At 40.4% G+C, this 24,357-nt stretch overlaps 1 protein-coding gene across 1 annotated transcript in view; it reads right to left on the reverse strand.

The window, feature by feature from the left end:
• The window catches only part of LOC136875843 (sodium-coupled monocarboxylate transporter 1-like), a 138,532-nt gene extending 120,451 nt beyond the window's left edge, over window positions 1-18,081 (reverse strand). The window contains exons 1-2 of the mRNA XM_068228212.1: window positions 17,876-18,081; window positions 5,352-5,511 (exon numbers count right to left, since the gene is read on the reverse strand). Coding sequence (XP_068084313.1) covers window positions 5,352-5,511; window positions 17,876-18,081 — 366 coding nt within the window. The remainder of the gene's footprint in view (window positions 1-5,351; window positions 5,512-17,875) is intronic.
• Window positions 18,082-24,357: the final 6,276 nt, after the last annotated feature.

Consider the following 24,357-nt stretch of genomic DNA (forward strand, 5'->3'; position numbering starts at 1 on the left):
TATGTCAAAGCGAGTTGGAGCAGTAGAGTTCATTAGAATTAAATCAAATTCATCAAGTATCTTTTCTATCTCTTTTCCTCTTGCATCAGGACTATGGCTACCCCATAACGTGTTGTGGCTGTTGAGGTCACTTACTAGGATGAATGGTTTAGGTAGTTGGTGGATAAGGTTTCGTAGATCGTCACCTTGAAACAAATAACTCTTTGGAATATAAACATTGCAGATACATAGAGAAGGTGGTAGATGGACTGAAATTGCTACAGCTTCCAAATTAGTGTTAACAGTAATTTCTTTGGCATAGATATTGTTTTTGATATAAGTAGCTACTCCTCCACTCGCATGATTCACATTAGTTCTATTTTTGTGGTAGACACTGTAGAGTCTTAGATTGGCAGCAAAGTCGTTCTGAAAGTTTGTTTCTTGGAGACAGATAACAGATGGTTGGTGTTTGTTTATTAGGAGTTGTAGATATTCTAACTGTGATCGATCACTGTTAAGATTCCATTGGAGTAATGTTGTCATAATAATGATCAAAAACAGAGCGAGGTTTATCTCCATTGTTATATTGGGAAGGAAATGTCGTCACTGGAATAGTCTGGCGTTGGATCTTCACTTTGACTGGCGGATTTCAGTAGTTTTTTACTATTCGAGTGCTTTTATTTTTTATGCTTTTATCGGTATAGTAAGGATAGAGTTTTTGAAGGGCTTTAGCAAGACCTTCTATGTTTTGTGTGTAGTTTGAAGCAATTGCTGATATGTCCTTAGGACCAACTGTATTTTCAAAGAAGAACTGGAGCTGTAGGTAGCTGAGGGGGAATATTGATGGGTCGGCTTCCAGAACTTGTTTTACTGGCAGGAGCATATCACTTATTGATTTTTGCGTGTATGCCTTGGGTTTCTTGGAAGTGTGATTTTTCTTACGGTTTTCGATTTGTTCAGGAGAGGCCAGTATGGATTTGTTGCTATCAGAAGGATTTGGATTAGTTGTTTCACTGCTAGCTAGTGAAATTGGCCTTTTACATCCAGGAAAATTCACTGTTGTAGGGGTGGCGTGTGTTTCCATAGGTGCTGCAATTTCTCTCTCAATTTGAATTCTGGAGGAGGGAGGATCATTACATACTTGGCTAAGTGCTAAGTCAGGGTCTGTCATTGAAGTGGCTTCTTGCGTAGGCCTATCTTTTGGGAGAGGGCTAGAAGAGCTAGAAGTACCGATGTCTGTTTTGGGGTTTTCGACCTCTGACTTTTGTGAAATCTCTTGGAGCTGAGGAAAATTATTCGAAGAGGATTCATCTTTTGGAAGTGATACGTTGTTAGGACAAACTTTGGCCAGATGTCCTTCGGTATGGCAAAGAAAACAAGTGGGTGAGTCGGATGATAGGTAAATCCAGTAGTTTGTACCATCGTATTCGAGATGAAGGGATTCGGGGAGTTTATCAAAGTCTTCATTTTGAATGTACATTTCTCTTCGAAAGCTAAAAATGGGGAGAATCCTGGAATTGACAAACCTGCTCTGATTGGGGTAATCCTAGACATGATTTTCACACCGAGTTTTAACAATTCTTTTTCAATAACATAGTTTGGGATCACAGGACAGACGTTGGATAATTAAAACTTCAGTCCATCTCACGCAACATTAGTACCATGGTAGTACCATGGTTACCGCTTGCATCGGCAATATCTACGCGCGGTATGACTGTCCTATGTTTATTTCTCGCAGACGACTCGCACGACTCGCCGATGCTGCCAACCAGTGTACTTAGGAACTAGTCCATCTGTTAGCAAAGTTAGCAAAGCCCCAGTCTGAAGTCGCGAACAGCATGCAAAGGCGGTCTGGAGGGCATGGACAAGACCATTGGTCTGGATTGGTTATGGTACTGAGCCCTTGACCACAATTACATTTGTTTTCACATGTTAGGGCAGTTAGCCCTGGACCACAATTACCTTTATTTTCACATGTTACGGTAATTCGCCCTGGACCACAATTACCTTTATTTTCAGATATTAGGATACTTAGCCCTGGACCACAATTACGTTTCTTTTCAAATGTTACGGTACTTAGCCCTGGACCACAATCACGTTTCTCTTCACATTAATACACCACGGCATTCTATGTCGGTTAATGGTCACGAAATGATAGGATTGATAGCAGCAAAGCCTACTACTTCTTTCTTCGTACATAGCGCATCCAGTGCATCTGTCCATTGCTGATACAGAAAACATATCTAATTATATTGACATGGCATCGTGCGATGGATGTGTTATTAATGTAACAAGTTTTTCATCGAATTACAAGAACAACTTCAATGATTTAGTTCAATTCTATGTACGTCACAATTTGATTTCAAATAGCAGAGTATGTGAAAGGTGTGGCCGTGACGTTAAATTATTAGTGAATGAGAAGTTCAATCGTGTTGTTTTTTCATGTCGTCGCCTATCCTCCACTACATTAAGGTTGGTTCCATTTACAAACATTGTTCTTGTCTATTATACATTGTTTAACATTCACGTTACATTTCCTTGTGTTTTTTTCTTCCGGTGTCGGGAACGCTACGTACTACTAATAATTAGGCCTCTATTTCTTTTTAATATTCAATCATAAGCCTTTATTTCATATTCATATTTAAGCATAACTAGCGCTATGTATGGTTTCTAGTGTTTAGAATCGTAATTACTGCATCGAAACGTCTCAACTATTTCATAATGTTCTTATATAAGGTTCTTTCCAACACAGTCCCTGTACCAGTACATGGTCTCCTTGCGCATGTGCAATACGAAAAATCCTTTCCAACACAGTCAAAATTGCGTCCATGTATTCGTCCGTGTACTGCAGTCAGGCGTTCCAACAAACTCTTCGCATCGATCCCTGGCGGTCGGAACTAGTCCGCAGTCTAAAGCATGTACTGAGCCGTACATTTATGTGACATGCGCAGAAACACTGTATCGTTGCCTCCTCCTGTACGCTGGTTTCTTTGGAGTTCCTTAATCAGCTGTTTTTATGCACATTCTCCCATTAATAAATTAATCAGCTGTTTGGTTACTGAGGTTAGGATGGATAGTGACGACGATTTTTTGCACTCTTCATCCATCGAAGAAGAGGAAGTACTATTTTTCGCAAAAAGAAAAAGAAATGAAAATTATTTAGGTGACGGTAATTAAACATCTTTCTTTAGTTATTTATGTATTGTGTTACGTTAGGCCTATAGTTTATGAAGGCACAAAAGCTACCAGGTGAAATAAAATATAATTGAAATATGATGTATTTTTCAGAATAAACTGTTCCTCATTATAATGAAAATGAGTTTTTCTAGCATTTCCGCATTAGCCGAGGAGTTGCTCAAGATATTACAAATCGATATGAAAGAAGTGAGCATCATAAAAGACATTACGGGCAATATGGGAAAATATCGGCATTACACCAGGTTAGTACAGTCATTGCCGTTACTCCTATTGCTTGGAGTTCATGAAGGAGAACACAACCCAATCGTGGATCAATCCCGGAACCGATACAAAGTCAGCGCATGCGTATAGAGCGGTATATGGATGCGTCCATGTACTGACAGCAAACTGCGTGTTGGAAAGAACCTATAATCGTGGCTGGCGTTGGCACGAATGGACTCTGCCATCGCCTGAAGATATTGTTACTCTTATTTGTTTCATATGATTATTCTTTCACATTGCCTCTTAGGTCTTTTCATCTCGTAAGTTGGTCATAACTTCTGTCTGTATTGAATTGTGGGAACGACATTTCATTGGACTAGCCTTCAATCAATGGCAGTGTCCATTCGCCCACCGTCAGCCATGATTACTATGATACAAACTTGCGTAAGTAAGACTGAAGTTTTACCCTTAGGGTTTGCCAATATCAGATCTTCGACATTTTTCTTACTAGATAGAAAGATGCATATCCTTCCGTTCGATATACATGAAACAAACCGAATGTTGCTAGGGGTTGTAAGTTTACTTATAGCTAGCACATAATCCTTGATACTGATCCCGTCATGAGATTCGATTACAATAGCTTGTTCTTTGGAGGGGTACGCCTGTATTGCAGCAGAATAGCTTAACCTTGAATTACGTTCGTTACTAGGCCTATTTGTGACGGTTGTCATTTGGTTACCTGATGCACTGTTAGGATGTGGAGGGTTATTTACGGTGTTGTTATTATTATTTGTTGGCTTACTTGGTGTCTGTTGAGGAAAAATATCATTGATTTTTTTTTTCATTCATTGAATTCGATAGATGCCAACCTCTATCAACAGAGGTGGCCATTTTGAGTGGGTCAACAAAGGGGTTACAATGAGCATTGGTATCACCCAGATATCACAATTAAATTTGTCACAAATGGAACATAATAATTGCTTTTACACATATCAAGAGAAAAATCTCTGGCAAATTAAGAAATATTTCATTTTTGGAGTATATTATGTATGCGTACTTTACCACTTTACAAGTACATTTGGTGTTACGCTCACAGTGACACACGTATGTCTTTTGTCTTACACTTTCAACAATTTCGTGTGTGATATCTGTGGTCACTGAAGTTCTTTGCTTTCGTTTCATTGCTTCACTTGTCAATGACATCATTTCATGAATTGTATCGCGATATGCAATATTTAATAGGTGACAAAATGGTATTGCCAATGTACATAAGAAAAATTCAGTGGACTAGTGATTTATTGGTCCAGGGATCGAGCTACTTTCATTCGAACAGAAATAAAAATATTTATTGGTCCAGGGATCATGCTATTTTTCTGTTGACCTCCATTTTGCTGTTTGAACTGGCCGCTCTAGTCATCTGGACAAAGATAATGAGAATCCACAGACATAGCCCTCCCATTCCACGGTGCTAGCCCTGGACCTGAAGAAAGTAACAAAAGACGGCACCAGCAGCGGAATACGACATAAACCAGTCCTGTCTACAAGTCTTAAGTATGTTTTCATATTTCTCAAATAACGACGGTATTTCTTAATTTGCCAGAGATTTTTCACTTGATATGTGTAAAAGCAATCGTTATGTTCCATTTGTGACAAATTTTATAGTGATATTTGGGTGATACCTATGCGCATCATACCCCAACAAAGGGTTTTAGGTTATCTGTATAGTTCTTCACTTCTCACAAAAACCACGGAAATAATGTCAGGTATCTTACTTACAAGAATGTAGTAGGTGATCTAAATAGTTACTTCTGATCACTCTTACACTAATGTAACGATTACGAACCTCTATTATATAGCAAAACTTGAGCAAGGGAATTACTCGCGAACATTATCAGTCAATGCCTTCTCGATCCTCATGTCCATTCTTGTTGATATAACTTTCAAAAGAAGATACTTCTTAACATGTGACGTACCTCGTATATTGATGTGAGCTGCAGATCGTGCAACACGGGCAGATAGGCGTAGGTCATGGCAAAGCCCATTAGCACCACGCCGAAGCAAATATAGAGATACTGCGTTCCATACAGGTACAACTCAGTAGACGTGCCAATGAGAGTGATCCCTGAGACGGCGCTGGAAACAAGAAGGAACAGTCGTTGTCCAAGTACTTCTCAAAAGTTAGCGGTGAACTAGCCAGCTGAGGAGCATTACACCACCTTGCACTCTTTGTTCGACTAGCAAGAGTGCTTACTACTCAGCACTTCAAGTTCTGACATTCAAGTATTAAAGGTATAAAAAGAATTTAAACATGCAGTAGATGTTATGTACTTTAATAAAAACAAATACAATTTAGGTATCTGAGTCAGAAGCCATATACTTGTTAATTTACAGAAATAGTTCATCAATTTCCTTTTAAAATGTTTGATTTCGTAGAATCTGATGATATTCTTTCTTTGTTTAATAGTGTTTTTGAAGGTATGTTATTAGTGTTGAACAATCGGAAAAGCTTTTTTTAACGGGGCGAGTTGGCCGTGCGCGTAGAGGCGCTCGGCTGTGAGCTTGCATCCGGGAGATAATAGGTTCGAATCCCACTATCGGCAGCCCTGAAGATGGTTTTCCGTGGTTTCCCATTTTCACACCAGGCAAATGCTGGGGCTGTACCTTAATTAAGGCCATGGCCGCTTCCTTCCAACTCCTAGGCCTTTCCTATCCCATCGTCGCCATAAGACCTATCTGCGTCGGAGCGACGTAAAGCCCCTAGCCAAAAAAAGCTTTTTAATTACACTGTGTCGTCACTGAGGCTTCCTTCTTAACTGTGGCGTTACGATTAAAGGGACATTATTATTATGATTATTATTATTATTATTACTATTTTATCTATATAAATAACATTGTAACGACCGTGTGTCTGTACATTGACTATTTTGGCGAAATTTCCGTACAGTTATCCGTTTCATGTATAATAATGACCATCTGCCTATTTTTTGCTTTGGTGTCTGTTTGTCTATTTGTTTGTTTGTCTGTTTATCTATAACATAAAAATATGGTGTCTGTCTATTTGTTTGTTTGTCTGTTTGTCTATAAAATATAAAATACTCTATATCGCTTTTCACTCCTCACTCCGGCCCCTGTGCCCTTTTCAAGGCAACAACTGCGGTGACTTCTTCCTTCTGTGCGCCGGCTGCTCCTGTAATAAATGACATTTAAATGATACTCACCGCTGCATGTAGACTCTTCTTCCTCAGTCGCGGACCGCCCACTGCTATCCCCGAAGATAGTAGGGGTAGGGGTAAACTAACTATAAATGACGGTATCCAAAGACTGAATTAAAATTTAAATAACAAACTGATTTATTGAATAAAGTGCAAAGTGCCAAAATGAAAGTAAGCTAAACTGGTGAAAAATGTAAACAAAGTGTAATAAATGAGACTAAGAAAATTAAAGATTGAAGATCTGCCTTACAATAACTCAATTCACTGCCTAATAAAATTGACTGAAAGTCGATCAAAATTTAAAATATTCCAGACTATGTTGACACTGTCTTCGAATCGATGACGTGAATAAATTCAAAACACTGGTCGGAAAATACCATCTCATTTGAAGTACAGAATTGTATTACGTAGAAAATGTCTCTCAAAATAAATTAATGTAGTTGAATAATTAATTAATTAGTTACGTCATCAAATCAACACTGACTCAGAGGTATTTATCAAATCTTAATCACATGTGGCTTAGTTGTGAAACACCCAACTTTAAAAAAAACCGTGGATTGCGCTAACCATGTGTAACAAATAAGGAATAATTCAAAGAAAACAGCCATGAACATCGTACTTCATTTACCACGTAACCACTATCACATTCAAAACTACTCGTGGTTGAAGGGAAATTATTGACACATGAACCTGAGTGTTACAATCACTCATGTAATTATTTAAACTTCACTTGCATGACTGTGATAGCCTGGACTTCTTAAAAATAATCCAAATGATTAGGCCAAGTGCCTCATGTTTACATTTCAAATGAAAGCGATCCTTGTACATTAAAATTTTTACTGAATTTGTCGCTGACTGCATTTCATTATGAACTCATATTTGTGGTACCACCACTAGATGTAGGCAGATGCCATCTTATTTACCTCATTCATTTGCGGCAGTTTTTTTATATACAATTGGTTTATTAAAGATCGCTTCATTTCCTAATTAAAATGTAGTGGACTTTAAAGGTTTGGTAATTACTGAATGCCTGGTATGAGCATACCACTACTATGGTTTTGACTGTGACCTAATCGATGATCCCTTATCCTAACCCATGAAATCTTATTTACATAATTAAATCTGTTAATGGAGAAACACTGCTCCAACAAAAGAAATACAGAAATCAAAACTAGCCTAACTACACCTATCTATTTACATCAAATCAAATATAAATAATTCACATACGATCACATCCTACAAATAAACGGTAATAAAAGGTACACTCAGAAAGAATAACAAATAAACAAAACTAGATCCCAACATCGCTGCCTATTGAAAATTAATAAGGACGAAATGCGCAAAAAAATATCGGAGCTTACAGGAAATTTACCCCGCTACGAGTAGCAAAATATTGTGAATTTGACGGCAATCTCTAACCTCAGACAACAAATGTCTGGCCACGACACTATTTAACCTTTATGGACAATAATTACTGCAATCCCATGTCATCCATGACTCTACATGACTATCAAAATGCACATTGATTCGTCGCTCTGCTCACCTGTACTACGGCTAGCATATTTGCCGAGCATCTACTTTCCCTGGAATTATTTGAAACAAAATACAGGCTTCTGCCTACAATCATAACCCATGTCGTAACATATTTAACACTCTTGGTTAAATTATTCATCTCTCAATTCTATTTACTCATCATTATTCTCGACGTAGTACTTCATAAGACGGCCTCGCTCGTATCCGGCAGGCGAAATATCTGTCGTGCACATCACTATTTCTTACGACAGTTCATGACATGGTCCAAATATCACATTTCCATTATCAACGTAGATCATCAGGGATATTACTCACTTAGCTCGATCTCTAGATCATTCTCTGCTTCACATATCACAAAATATCAGAGCTGACTCATCAATGGCTTCCCGTCACTAACTGTTTACTAAAAGACGAGATTGCCTCTCAAAACACAGCTGTTGAAAAATGCGTAACCGCAACTACACAGAAATAAATACTCGCGTCCACCAAAATATCGTAGCAAAATACACGGTATAATGACTACCGGAAACGGTCATCTGAAGGATGATTCCACAACACAAAACAAGCTGAATGCGCAGAATAGCAAAATAAGCATTAAAATCAACAAGGCGGCGTCTATAAAATCAAAACTCCAACAGAAATGTCACTCAAAACTAAAGTTATAATAACATGATGATTATTATTATTATAATTATGAATCGGCATTACACTCATTGAGATCAAATAATATAGCATCCTAAACTGTCAAAGTGACATACTACAGAATAATCCAAAACAATACGCAAACACATCTACGTAAAGGAAGTGCGCAAATAACCCTAGCTGAAAGCGCAAAAATATTATTATTATTATTATTATTATTATTATTATTATTATTATTATTATTATTATTATTATTATTATTATGGTTATTAAAATGTGAATTTTTTACAATCCTACCTAACAGTCTAAGCTACATTTGATCATCGATTAGGCACGGTCCTACATATTTATTTACATTATTTATTGATGCTCATACCTGGGTGATGGAGGCATGTTGGTTCACCCTCCGGCTCCGTCATGGTGAATTAGAATTCCATCTTGAAGCTGAGGTGGTATTCCAAATTTTCACACACGCAAATTTGATGCATTTTTATCATGGCGTTACACACGCTTACATTAACATAAACACTCGCATTTTCTCGCACTCCAGTGAAGATTAGACGATAGCACTGCATAGACTCCTGTCGTGAAGACGGAAGTTCCTCTCCGCTACCTGCCTGAAAATCACCTGCTGGTCTGCACACCCTCTCTCAGTTTTTGTTTACCTAGTGGCTGGCCGGTTATTCACCTCTTCGGAACATAACAGTTTGCTCAAGGTCTCTCCCACTGCGGCCTTCATTAAAGAAAAGTCATTCTCCTCCCTGTCTGCTTTAACTATTTTCTCCCCGAATACATCTCGCTTGCCAAAAACAGTTTGTTGTAAGTGGTAAAAGCAAGCTAAAGTACAGTTTCCAATGATGTGGAGAAATTTATGCTAATCGTCCTCCCAAAATGAAGAATAAAATAGCTTTCCAACAAATATCAAACTACACGTGGATTAGAGAGGTTTTATGCAGCTGGGCTGAAAACATGGACTTGTCCCTCTCGATTCGTAATGTGAGTTCATTTAAGCCAAGCGTTGAAAGTGTAGCTATTGTCTGTTATCTCTGCATAAATTCAAAGTAAAGTAAAGTTTGTTAAAGTGTTCATTTCTGAAATGTTACTCTCCCAAATAAAATACATGGCTCACTCGGATGCCAACAAGTGTCTCTGATCGCTTTCTTACCAGACCAAAGTAAAGTTCAAAGCTGACTAACTGAATTAGCTGACATACTCTAAACACACTGAAGATTCAACTAACCCACGAACAGGATACACAGTGAAACACACAGTCACTGTCACACACTGTCACACTGTTAGATTCACCACCCTGCTCGCTGGTTTTTGTAATGAGTTCTCCCTCCACTTTGAAAATAGTTCTGTGGAAGGGATGTGGCGTAATGATCTAGCACTCGGGAGCGCTTTTTCATACATCCGTAGGTTAAAGTTTCAAAATTTATGTACAAAATCTTCCTAATTTCGGCCCGACTTACTTGTTATATTGCGCCGTGGGAAATGATCACAGGATAATCCACACGACGGCGCGCGTCACCGGCGTTATTTTCTTCCAGCAAATGGCTCCTTCCCGCCATGACAGTTCAATTCCTGGGCGATACTACTCTTCCGTGTGAAGTTACAATTTTATTAATTAGCCAATAATTGACCACACCTTCGCACTGATAAATTTTCAAAAATTATTAGGAAGTCAGGACACTGTTTTTCACCACTACACCGGGCTTCAGATAGCGAAATACTGACTGTAGATTCCCGCTATGACAGGACATTCAAATTTAGAATTTTGTGATTGGCTGAGACTTTCGCGCTCTTCGCAGCATGGACGCTTCCATTTTCTGCCGAGGGTTGGTGGGTGCTATCGTTGTCTCATTGTTCTGCTAAGTAGGTCAGGCCTCAACGCGTGATTTTCTCGTGAGAACCAAGTAGAAAGTCACCACTCCTAGGCGGTACCATAAAATTTATTGGACGCAGCACTCAGGGCGGTTTACAAGTTGCTCGTGCTCTAAGAAGAGTTTCGAAGATTTTCCTTGCCGACTGACTGACGCCAGAGAGTTCCTTTGTGAGTGCTAGCTCACACAGCCTACTGTAGTATTCGATATGCGAAATATTCAACTTTTAATTTGTAAATTAATTACGTAAATTCGCTTATGGGTGCAATATTTATACTTAACTTCTATATTTAGAATCTGCATGTCCTTGGGTAGGTTTTATGGCCAATATTGTTTCTAAATCCTTGAAATGACTGGGGGTTTATACGAAACCGAAACAGTGATTTTGCACTCCCACAATATTGTATATATAAGACCAACCTTGATGGAAATCCATTTCTAAAACTTCTTTTTTCTCATGTACATTTTTTCGGCACGAAGATTCATAAGCGGGATATCATGAATGGTCGGGTTTGCAACCAAACTCCAGTGGACATAGCTCAAAAGTGTTGTAAGTGGAGCAGATTCCTTAACTATCTATATAAATAAAATCGTAACGACCGTGTGTTTGTGTATTGACTGTTTTGGCGAAATTTTCGTACAGCTATCCGTTTAAGGGGTTATAATGACCATCTGCATATTTTTTTGCTTTAGTTTTCTGAATCTTCTAGGCGAGCTAGAAAATTGAAATTTCCAAAATTATAGTTTTATCTTTTAACCGACGAAAATCTTCGAATATCTTTCAATTTTTCACTTTTTATCCCCGAAGAATATCGAAATATGGAGGCAATTTTAATGACGGTGCAGACTTTCGTTTCGAGGTATTTCGTGGCAAAACGGGAAGTCCTATCACAAAATGGATGGCACAATCTCAATTTGGAGTGATCTACAACGTTGGCCCTATGACTTTTCGTCGTATCTCTATCCCTTAATCGTTATATTTGTCTCTATTTCTCAATAATTAACTATTGCACTTTTACTTGTAGGAAGGATAGAATTATCAAATTCTCCACGAACATTGGCTCACCCAGTAGGCTAGTCATATGTGAGCCAAATGCTATGTTTGTATCTGGCACATAATTATCCGAAAAGTAATCCATTGTGAGACAAACTTCCCCAAATTTCACCCTATTCAACTTTTATAACTCAATCTGACCCATGAATAGATGAGACACGAGAAAATATTATGGGACAAGACGTTTAGACCGTTAAATGCGGCATCTAATGGTACAATCCGTTTACCAATATCCGTTTAGCAACAGTTAATTTGTGAATGAAGTTCTATAAAATTTATACATGCATATACATTCGTATATCGATTTATATATATTCATTTATGTCGATTTGTAGCGATCGAGAAAGGGTGTGTCTGCTATCGTAATCAGTGGGTACTCCCCACATCAACTTTGACTGGCAGGAGGAATGGGGTCCTTCTTGAACTCCTGTGTAACTGCCATTAGTAAGGAGGGCCTACCATTGTAATGAATAATTCGCTTCTCGATTTGACTTGCAGAAGGCAAGGGAGCATGTAATTTTGTTCAAAACTCCCCTACCCGATTGCGTTTGGCTGTAGGCAAGTGTGCTCGCCATTGTAAACAAATGTGCCCATCTAAAATGTGACTGGCATTAGGCATATTGGCCTGCTATTTTAATGGAAACTCACCAACTCTGTGTGACTGGCAGTAAGCTGGTTGGCAGTAGGAAAAGTGGTCTGTCATCATAATGATAACAGCACACCTCAATTTTGACTGGCAGTAGGGGAGTTTCCTGCCGTTATAATAAAAACTCTTCAACTGTAATCTGTCTGGAAGTAGGAAAGGGGGCCTGCCATTGTAGCAAAAACTTCCCAAATCGATTGTGACCGCGCATTACGCAATGGAGCCTGCCATTTTAATGTAAACTTCGCAACCCGATTGTGAATGGCAGTAGGCAAGTGAGCCTGCCGTTATCGTCACAACTCCGCAACTCACACTTTACAATGGAAACAACGTATGTGGACCTCCCCATGCTGTTTCTTGGATAACGCTAAGAGACATGCAATTTAAAAAAAGTCTTATTCACTGCACCTACAGTAATTTACTTGATATCCGTATATAATGTAGCATATCGTAGCGAAGCACGGGTACATTTGATAGTTATTATTATTATTATTATTATTATTATTATTATTATTATTATTATTATTATTATTATTATTATTATTATTGACTTGTTCGTTATGTCTCGGCTCAAACTCGATTAAATTCGTCAGATTATTGTTGTCTGAATCTCTTAAGTAATAATTTTACTAAATTGGAATATAACTGTGGGCCATCGCTTCGCCATTGGGTAATTTTGTAGTACATTGTTGTCTATGAACATGCAATTGGTTAAATCCGCCGCTCGAATTTCAACTGTTTGTGTGGCGCACTCTAGCGTCAGCTGTATGAACCTGGGAGACGCGCTGTGAATCCGTGATTGACAGTGTGTGGGGTGTACGAGTAACGAATCCGTCTACTATGGCCTGTATTAGACATAACTATCTTTTTGAACCCCCCTAGATAGTGTGTTCAGTAAGTGCCCTAATGTACATTATTTAATTTACTCTTCATGTATGGGCTAGAATAAATTTGTTACTTTCATTGACCTGTCTCAGTCTCATCCTTGGCTTCGATAATATGAAGGTGACTGAAGTATTAGCGATCTAGTAATACCATTCTTTATGCAGTCAGTCTCTGTTATGAATGATATGAAAATATTACTCATAGGGTCAGTTGGTGCGTGCATTTCAGTGGGTTTTGCAGACTGATATGTAAGCATCTACTAGTTCGGCGAGGAAAGCAACGGGAAACTACCTCACTCCTCATTTCCGTAGTATGCCTCTTCAGTGATGCCTAGGCCATCTATGACAGCTGTTGGCGTAGCTGTGGAGGATGAAACCGGCCTTCGAGCTGAATAGCCAACATACAACACACCTTTCGTTGTGGGTGGTAATTTAAACATGTAATCCTCTGATGTGACCATATTATATTTCTTGTTCTGTGTGAGCCTGGGAATTCTTAACCGTAAGTCTTATATCCTAAGCATCATCGTTGTCGCATTTGGTAAGTCAATCTGCATAAACTTTATTTCACTGTTCGTCTTCAAGTTCATCGCAACGAAGAAGCTTCCTTTAGTCTACGACAAAAAATGTCGGATTTGATGCGCTAAATTTATTGCTGTAATTCACTTTCGAACTTCGTAAAACTTCAAGATATAAATATTTTGTGCCGAAAAAAATTTTCTGGAGTGAAATTTAACATGTCCACTAAAGGTATCTCCAACTTAATGATGTGAATTTTGTTATTAGGGCCGAATAATTCATGCTGTCGTAACTGGTGACACATGACTCTCGATTATCTGTAACTTAATGTGGCTGTTTAAAACTTATTTTGAAGAACTGAATACTGTTAATTTAAACTTATCGGCAGTGTTATTATATTGAAAGCTTAATAGTTTTTGAAATATCTGGTCTATTCATTAGGTTGACCACATAGGGGTGTAGATAATCTAAGTGAAGTAACTTCCTGCTAGTTGTCTGCAAATATGCTTTCTCTAGATCTAGGCAACATAATATAACTGTTCCTGTTTGTACCAGCAATCATTCTCGCTACTTTCGTATCTGTTACTTCTAACTTATGAGTAAGATATCCTGAGTCTACCCAAATTTCACTCCCGTACAGCAAAGTTGGTCTGAAAAAAGACCGATGTAAATATAGTTTCTCCGGCAGCTGACTTCCCCTTCTTACGGAATACTGTTGATCGCAACTGCGAGCTCACTGCAATAGCTTTACTGCACCTTGATTCAATCTCGCTTACAGTCTGTGAGAACGCACATCCTAAATACTTGAAATTATCTACCCCTTGCAGCTTTGTATCACCAATTTGACATTCAATTCTCTTGGATTTCTTACCTACTGACATCTACTTAGTGTTGAGAAGGCTAATTTTCGTACCATACTCACTGCATCGATTCTCACCGCAACCCAATTGTCAACATAAATGCCTTTGATTGATTTTAATAATCTACCCTTAATCCCGCAGTCTCCTAGTCCGACTCGTTGGCTGAATGGTCAGCGTACTGGCCTTCGGTTCAGAGGGTCCCGGGTTCGATTCCCGGCCGGGTCGGGGATTTTAATCGCTTCTGATTAATTCTTCTGGCTCGGGGACTGGGTGTATATGTCCGTCCCAACACTCTCCTCATCATATTCAGACAACATACTACACTACCAACCACCACAGAAACACGCAATAGTGCTTACATCCCTCCATAAAGGGTTGGCGTCAGGAAGGGCATCCGTCCGTAAAACAGGGCCAAATCCACATACATACATACATACATACATACATACATACATACATACATACATACATACATACATACATATATGTATATGTGTGACGCAGTTCGCACCCGCGACCCCACAGGTGTGGGAAAAGCGGCAGGAAAAGAAGAAAATAAGAAGAATCCCGCAGTCTCCTAGTATGGTGAATATCTTTTCCCTCTGTATTGAGTCATATGCTTTCTCTAGATCTAGGCAACATAATATAACTATTCATCGCGTAGCATTTTTCACTTTCCTGGCGCATACTGAAAATCTGATCCTGACACCCCCTCTGTGGTCTCAAACCACACTGGTTACTCCTTTCCAAGATGCCAGTGAACACTTTGCCTGGTATACTGATCAATGAAATATCTTGAAAGTTGTTGAAATCCTTCCTGTTCCTTCCTGTTCCCTTGCTTATAGATACGTGCAATTCCTGCTTTTGTCCAATATGAAGGTACCTTACAAACACTCCATGCTAATCTTACTACTCTATGAAGCCATTTCATCCCTGCCTTCCCACTATACTTCATCTCCCTGTGGGTGAGGGTGGTATAATTAGCACCCACGGTATCCCCTCCCAGTCGTAAGAGGCGAATAATAGGGGTCCCAGGGTCTCTGAATTATGGAGCGTGGGTTGGCAAGCACGGGGCCCTTGGCTGAGTCCTGGCATTGCTTCCACTTACTTGTGCCAGGCGCCTCACTTTAATCTATCCTATCGGACATCCGTTGGTCCATTCTCGTCCTTTTCTGCCCCCGACGCTTATAGGTTTGCGAGGGCTAGGAAGTCTTTCATTTTCACGCCCTTCGTGCCCCTTGTCTTTCTTTGACCGATACCTTCATTTTTCGAAGTGTCGGATCCCTTCCAGTTTTTCTCTCTGATTAGTGTTATATTGAGGATGGTTGCCTAGTTGTACTTCCTCTTAAAACAATAATCACCACCACCACCACTATACTTCACAATTTCAGGTCTAATTTCATCTATTCCTGCTGCTTTGTGACAATGGAGTTTATTTACCATCCTTTCCACTTCCTCAAGCGTAATTTCATCAACATCACTTTCCTCCTCCCCATGAGCTTGATTGTTCGCAACACCACCAGGAAGATTTCCTTTTACGTTCAGAAGATTTTCAAAATATCCCTTCCACCTATCCAGTGATTCCCTGGAATCTATTTTGAGTTCACCTGAATTACCCAAAACACTCTTCATTTCCTTTTTACCTCCCTTCCTAAGATTCTTTATTACTGCCCAGAAAGGTTTCCCTGCTGCTTGACCTAGCCTTTCCAAGTTATTACCAAAATCTTATCATGACTTATTTTTGGATTCAACAACTGTTTGTTTCGCTTTGTTTCTTTCATTTACGTACAATTCCCTGTCTGCATCAGTGCTTGTTTGGAGCCATTTCTGATATGCCTTCTTTTTACGTTTACAAGTTCCTCTCTCTTCATCATGCCACCAAGCTGTTTGCTTTTTCCCTTCTTTACACATAGTTCTTCCTAGGTATTCCCTTGATGTTTCTACTAAAGCATTCCTGTATGCCATCCATTCTCTTTCTATATCCTGAATCTCTCTTTCTATATCCTGAACCTTCTAACTGGCCATTGTTTGGAACTTATCGCTAATCATATCCATGTAGATCTGTCTAATTTCCTCGTCCTGGAGATTTTCTACTCTTATTCGTCAGCAGACAGATTTCACTATCCTAGGCCTAGAGATCCTTAGTTCACTACAGATCAGATAGTGGTCAGTATCATCAAAATATCCCCGGAAGACCCGAACATTCATAACAGATTTCCTGGATTCAAAGTCGGTTAAGATATAGTTTATTATGATCTGGCGCCCCGAACCTCCCATGTATGAAGAATGTATTCGTAACCGCTAAATCTAGACTAGCACAGAAGTTCAGCAAACACCTCCCATTCCTCTTAGCTCCCATATCTTCCCCACATTCACCAGTCATCCTTTCGTATCCTTCAGTTCTATTTCCAATTATCGTGATGAAATTGCCCATTAGCACTGTCCTATCCTAGCTGTTGACCCTGACTACGATGACACCCAATGATTCATAAAACTTGTCAACTTCATTCTCATCTGCACCCTCACATGGTGAATATACTGATACAATTCTCGTCCTAATTCCTCCATCTGCCAATTACGTGCCTAGCAGAAACTAGGTTGCGTGCAATAGTTTTCCACACTCTGCCCCTCCCTTTTTAACACCTGCCAATTACCACTTATAATCTCCTACAGTATCTCTTCCTCATTATCTCCCATTACCTGAACATCATCAACTCCTAGCACATCCAGATGCATCCTCTTTGCTGACTCAGCCAGTTCTATTTTCTTTCTTCCATATGCCCCATTAATATTAATAGTTCCCCATCGAATTCCATTTCGTTCGCCAAGTTGTTTCCAATGAGTCCCTCGCCTGTCAATTTGGAGTGGGAATCTGTTACTCGGACAGGTCCGAGACTTGCTTAAAACATTCTGAGCGTGTACTGTGAAGCAGGATGCTACCCTACTTACACATAGTCCAAGTGAGTATCAATCCTATAACGAGTGGATTGCCTAGTCATAGCCGCCTGAGCACAAGGGGGACCATTACTCAGAAAATGTCTGAGTTGACCACTCCCAGCCCATAGCAACTGGTATCCCGACTCTCAGGACCACTTACTAGGCCACTCAGCCATTGTCCATGGTTCACGAACTAAGACCTGACTACAGTAACCCACACAGTGAACCACACACATAATAATAATAATAATAATAATAATAATAATAATAATAATAATAATAATAATAATAATAATAATAATAATAACAATAGTAAAAATGGTCTTGTACCTGGCTATAAGAGACATGGAGACAGGGAAGATCGTCATCTTCCGGCCGCCCATCAAGTAGTCATCTGCTGTCACCTGCTTGCTGATGAACCCGTAGTAGATACCAATAACAGCGCATATCAGTAACATCAGAGTAAATACAATGTAGTCCACTACTCCGAACCTCTGGAGCATCGAACCAAGCTCCTCTACACTGGTGGCAGTCATGATGAAGGTATGCTCCTGAACGAAAAGCAGTTCCTTTCACTCTGAAAAACAAAGGTTAAATTAGCAGTACGCCACTGCAAGACATGTGATCTTCCTGCTGAAGCAATAGTGATTAGCGATGAGCAAATGACCTGGGTGGTGAACAGCACTGCAACTCGATAGTAGTAATAATAATACCTCCCCATTGCCTTTCCCCAGTCCTGTTCAATTGAGAACGCAATCAGTGTGTGGAGGAAAAAGTTTACCGAACGTGATCTTCAAAATGGAGTGAGAATGGAATGTGAAAAGCACAGACATCACTTTTCGCTGATGATGATGTGCTCATAGCAGTAAAACATGGGATAACTGCTAAAACAGGCTTACGGATCTCATTTGTAAAGACCGAGTATATGGATTCGGGAAAGATGGACTCCACTCAAAGCATTGTGACAGCTTATCGGATTATCTGGAGGACCATGAAATTGAAATACCTTGGCGAGATGATTACCCCGAATGATAATGGAAAGGAAGCACTGGGATGGAGGAGGGGGCGAAGCAAGGACGATAAAATTGGCATTTAGAGCGAGCCATGACACTAACAGACCCACATCATTCTCCTGCCGGGCTAAACTGAGACACTACTGCTCAATAGTCAGACCGACATGCCTGTACGCTGCAGAAATGGAAGATACCTCCAATGAGAACAAGGAAAGGAAGTGTCCATTATGAAGAAACAAAGGTTAATGATCACCTGAAGAGAAGAATCCGGAGACATTGCCGCATAAATAGCTCACTTTATAGAAAAAAAGTGGAAATCCCATCCCCTCTGCTGAAGGAGGTGCACAAAAAATAATGCTGATAAATGATGTAAGAAGAGACCACATAATGGAGAGGACCGTCTTTAGGAAGACAGATGCGAGCTGGGGGAGGATCCAGAGGAAGAACCTGCTAAACCGCGGAACATCTTAGCGGAAGAACGGCTGAAAATGAGCGTCAGGTTGAGAATCCTGTGGTTACTGTGTAAACAAAACGATGTAACTCTAAGGGAGAGAGGCAGGTAGCTCACTGATGGCTGTATCGATGTAAATAATAATCGTCATCACCTTACGGTCTACTTTCACCTGCCCATATGGATACACTTCGGGAGAGAACTGCCGCTACTTCGGTATCGGCCGGCAGAGGAAGCGTGCAAACACGCACGGCCGCAGTGTAGGAGCAAAAAGGGGATGATTTATGATCTTCAAACTACGAAATAGAAACCGACTTTCTGATCTGAACTTGAAAGACTTTCCTTGCTTATGTTTCAGTCAAACTACGATCCTAAATGTTGCAAAGTTAATGAGGGAGCCCTGAAGAGGTTTTTCGTTTCTTCCTCATTTTCACACCAGGCAAATGACAGTCACGTCATGCCTGTTGTCATGGGACATCTCTGTGTCGGTCTGACGTGAAACTAGTAGCAACATGACCTGTTGTGACGTATCTATTTTGTACACTTGGCTACATGAAACTTACCCTACTACGACACTGCACGGAGATACTTAAAGCAGGCCGTAAAGACAGGCTCCGCCAGGCTGCTAAAATGAGGAATTCAAGCACTAAACTGTGTATCCCGACCTTCTTAAGTTAAGTACTGTTAAGTAGTTCACTTGCGAAATTACTTGTTCAGATAGAGACTTATTTTTGATTCCTATGTATGTCCGATAAAGTCAGCTGACAATCACGTTCAGCAAGCAATTGGTGGAGCACGTGAATAATAATAATAATAATAATAATAATAATAATAATAATAATAATAATAATAATAATAATAATAATAATTGTTACAGGGCTTACCCGTGGACCAGCAGAGGTGAAAGAAGGTGCCGGGATGAATGGGTCTAACTACAAAGTCAAAGTTAATTTAAAATTTTAACAAAGGTTATATTTTTCGAAAATAACAAAACTTTAACAACTTTTCACTTAGTGAAATAACAATGACATAGCAAATTAGAACGAAGATTTAGAAAGATCCAAGATTTCCGAACTTGAACATTCTTGGGCTACAAGCCCCTAGTTTTACAATTTTTGGGTTCCCAGCTCGATTTTACAAAGAATATACATTTACCCATTTACATTTACATTTACTTTTTCCTAGAGTTCTTAAGGTTCAAACGATAAGACTGAAACAAGACACTTTTCGAAATGTGATATTAGCTGACAGCTGCCATATTCAGATAGTCCTTTTGTTGTACGAGCTGTCAGATGACTCGTCTCATTATCTTCACGGCGGCTCGTAATATTCAGACATGAGGTATGTCAGGTAGCTGTTGGCACGGAGAACATGGTGTGTTGCTTCAAGGACACTAAAGTGACAAATTCATTGGTTGAATGGAGTAAAGACTATATGCGTACGCTCGTATAACGAAAGGACTATCTGAATACGGCAGCTGTCAGCTAATATCACATTTCGAACACTGTCTTGTTTCAGTCTTTTCGTTTGAACCTTAAGAACTCTAGCAGTCAAACTGTTTATTCTTCTAAAAGCTACGATATTATCGCACTAAGGATCTCCAAACGTTTGTATATCCCACTGTAAGGGGGTGAAATACGTTTTGGATATTGCCTCTGTTATTGTTATTCACTTGTAGGAAAATAATGATGACTCGTTTTATTCTGAGAAAACTGTAGTTGAGGTTCTGGAAGAGAGTGACTGTTACCTGTGCATCAGAGTTGGTAAACTACTGGTGATAGGTGGTTGGTATTCGGAATGTATCTTGTTCTAGTCGATGTTAAGAGGTGAGTACCGGTTGATAGTCTGGGAACACGTAGCTCCTTAAGTATTAACCTACAAAATTGACAGGTTTCAGTGCAGGTGCCCTTAAGGGGCGTATTGACGAATGTACTAAAAATGAAATGGCGTATGGCTTTTAGTGCCGGGATATCCCAGGACGGGTTCGGCTCGCCAGTTGCAGGTCTTTCTATTTGACACCCGTAGGTGACCTGCGCGTCGTGATGAGGATGAAATGATGATGAAGACAACACATACACCCAGCCCCCGTGCCGTAGGAATTAACCAATTAAGGTTAAAATCCCCGACCCGGCCGGGAATCGAACCCGGGACCCTCTGAACCGAAGGCCAGTACGCTGACCATTCAGCCAACGAGTCGGACACGAATGTACTCAACGGGTTGGATTGTTGCACGCAAATGTGCTTTACGTCACACCGACACAGATAGGTCTTATGACGACGATGCGATAGGAAAGGAAGCAGCCGTGGCCTTAATTAAGGTACAGTCCCAGCATTTGCTTAGTTTGAACATGGGAAAACCACGCAAACCCAACATCAGGGCTGCCAAACAGTGACAGCTACGTGACACAAGCAGCGCAGCCACTCGGTCGTACGTGTATCACCAAGTTTCGTATTGGTGACGACGATAATAATAATTTCGTGTGGCTATTTCTAGCCGAGTGCAGCCCTTGTAAGGCAGACCCTCCGATGAGGGTGGGCGGCATCTGCCATGTGTAGGTAACTGCGTGTTATTGTGGTGGAGGATAGTGTTATGTGTGGTGTGTGAGTTGCAGGGATGTTGGGGACAGCACAAACACCCAGCCCCCGGGCCATTGGAATTAACCAATTAAGGTTAAAATCCCCGACCCGGCCGGGAATCGAACCCGGGACCCTCTGAACCGAAGGCCAGTACGCTGACCATTCAGCCAACGAGTCGGACGGTGACGGCGATGATGCGGCGTAGTTTGAACTCCACCAGACACCGGAAGCGTTGGGGAGCCATAGTGCAGGATCAGGTGCCGTGTGTGCCGACCCGTTGGACTGTCAGATAAGCGGCAGCCGGGAGTCGAACCCAGAGTATCGGGACAGGAACAACCCAGTATAAGAATATTAAATTGTACTAAAGGATACCTTGGCATACCATTATATGTAATTCTATTATATTTTATGAATTCGGAATGAAGGAGAAATATTCCAGTAAACCAGAGTAAGAAATTGTCTCAGTCAGGCGGCGAGCTTGCTTCATATGTTTACGAGCACGGATGTTTGTGTTGACAAACCAATGTTTAAATAGACCGTAGAAGTGTATGCGGCTTCGGTCGACAAAGGGAGCAAAGGTACTATTCCCGGTGCAGGGATTTTCCAGCCAAGACAGAGAAGAGTAAGAGATGGAGATGTTAGTGTCCAGAAGATCACCTTGAGGGTAGCACTTAGCAGGGTAAATGGCTCGGAAACGTCCAAAACCCTGCCCCTAAGATAGTGGGAAGGCACTGACCTTTGTTTTAATGTGGGTGAATAAAAGCAAAAAGTCGAAGAAGGCAGGAGACACTCTCGACAGTGTAGTGGACACGGTTGTACGTACGGTGTCGCAAGACAGAGTTCGAATTCCGCGCAGAGTAGAGGGGTAGTGAGCAAGCTGCCGTCAGGCCAGCATAGTGAAAGTTTGTATATATATATTGTATATAGTCTTCATAGTCTTACTTAATAAAGGGCAGTCGTTTTTTACTTCATATTCTTATTTCGGGAGTTCCTGGGCCACGTACGTATTTAATTACCTCCCTACACGACCGCTCGGCAGGAAGGACAATACATCAACTTTGTCGGTCGGTGACCAACAACAAGAACGTCTCACGGGACAGGTAGATCACGACACAGGGTCCAGCGCTCACACATCCCTCGCGATAGCATCCCAGATTTGCTCAATGGGATTGAGATCGTCAGGCAAGCATCTTCACATCCGTGGAGTGTTCATGAAACTAGTCGGCCACAATTCCATAGAGCGTTGGGCCGGTTCTCAGGACGCTCTCAGATGTACCCACCAGCCTGAACTGTACCCTACTGCCTCATGTGGTTGACGACGTACTCGTACCAGGTCATCAGCATGTAAGCCTACCAACTGGTATCTTGACTCATCCGTCCAGACTTCGAGCGTCCAATAGCGGCGTCCATGTGATTTGTGGCTTGTGACGGGTGGCAAGGAAATCACACATCTTTTGGTCCAGCATTGAATTTACGAGAGATCTGCTGGACTACGGTCCGTCTATCCTCCTTCCGATCAACGCGTCGCACAGCACGACAGTTGACCCTGGCCGAATCCACGTACTAATGATACAGTGGCCTTTGGAAAGGCCAGTGTGTACTGGACTTCAGAGATCGAGTAGTCAACTCTTACTCATACAGCCTCGTCCTCGTTGGAGTATAGTAATGCATTACTTTAGATACTTTGCTCAACACAGATAACGACCCACTGTGGGCGGGAGGGATAGAATAACATCCTCGATATCCTCTGCCTGTCATAAGAGGCGACATAATGGGCCCCGGGGGCTCTGCTTGGGAGTGTGGAATGGCGACCACAGGGCCCTTAACAGTGTGCCCATTGCATTTTCTGGCATATTATAAAATGGCGTCAAAGTAGATGTATAGCCCACGCAAAACGGAACTATATAAAACAAACTATGATTCAAAAGTTCACAGGGGGACGAAATCGGGGAAAGAGAGCATAATAACGAAGGCTGTGTAATAAAAGAACATTGAAATGTCAAGTGGATTGTTTAAAAGAAACAAGATAAAATTATTATATTATTACACAAAGCTAAAATTGCCGTGAGACTGGATGGTCACCGAAGTCATTAGCTGCGTATAATTAGAAAGAAAAAAGCCAGATTTAAGTAAAGGATACTGAAAATACCTGGTGTGAAAAGAAGATACAGCATAATATTATATATTCAGTTCGAAAGAACAGAATTGCAGATTTAAATAAGATGTAAATTAAATAAGTGAGGCAAGTAGTCAGACGAGGACCGTAACGTCGAAGGCTATTGAAATTACAGATCGGCAGATAGAAAGAAGTCAAGAATCTAATCAAGAAGACAGAATTAAGAGATTCAAGATCATCAGAGAACGGAATTATTATCTGAAAATCCATACAAAAATTAAGTCAGAATTAATACTAGAAATGCACTGATCCCAGTATTATATGTTTTGAAAGTAGTCAGCTCAATAAGCAAGTATATAAGAAGAGCATTGACAAAATATTTTTAACTACTGGAAGCGTTGATATGAACTTTTATATATCGGGATTTTATTTTGTTGAACTTAACGCAAGAAAGAAGAATATGAATATGTGTTGCTAAATCCGCACTGGACCGACCTGGAGATGAATATGTCACCGGCCAACCAACCAACCTGATGAAGGAGTGGACTCCAGCTGATCCATGAGTTTCCAGTATTCGGGAGGTAGTAGGTTCGAACCCCACTGTCGGCAGCCCTGAAGATGGTTTTCCGTGGTTTCCCATTTTCACACCAGGCAA

The sequence above is a fragment of the Anabrus simplex genome, chromosome 6 (assembly GCF_040414725.1).
Source record: "Anabrus simplex isolate iqAnaSimp1 chromosome 6, ASM4041472v1, whole genome shotgun sequence".
NCBI classification, from domain to species: domain Eukaryota; kingdom Metazoa; phylum Arthropoda; class Insecta; order Orthoptera; family Tettigoniidae; genus Anabrus; species Anabrus simplex.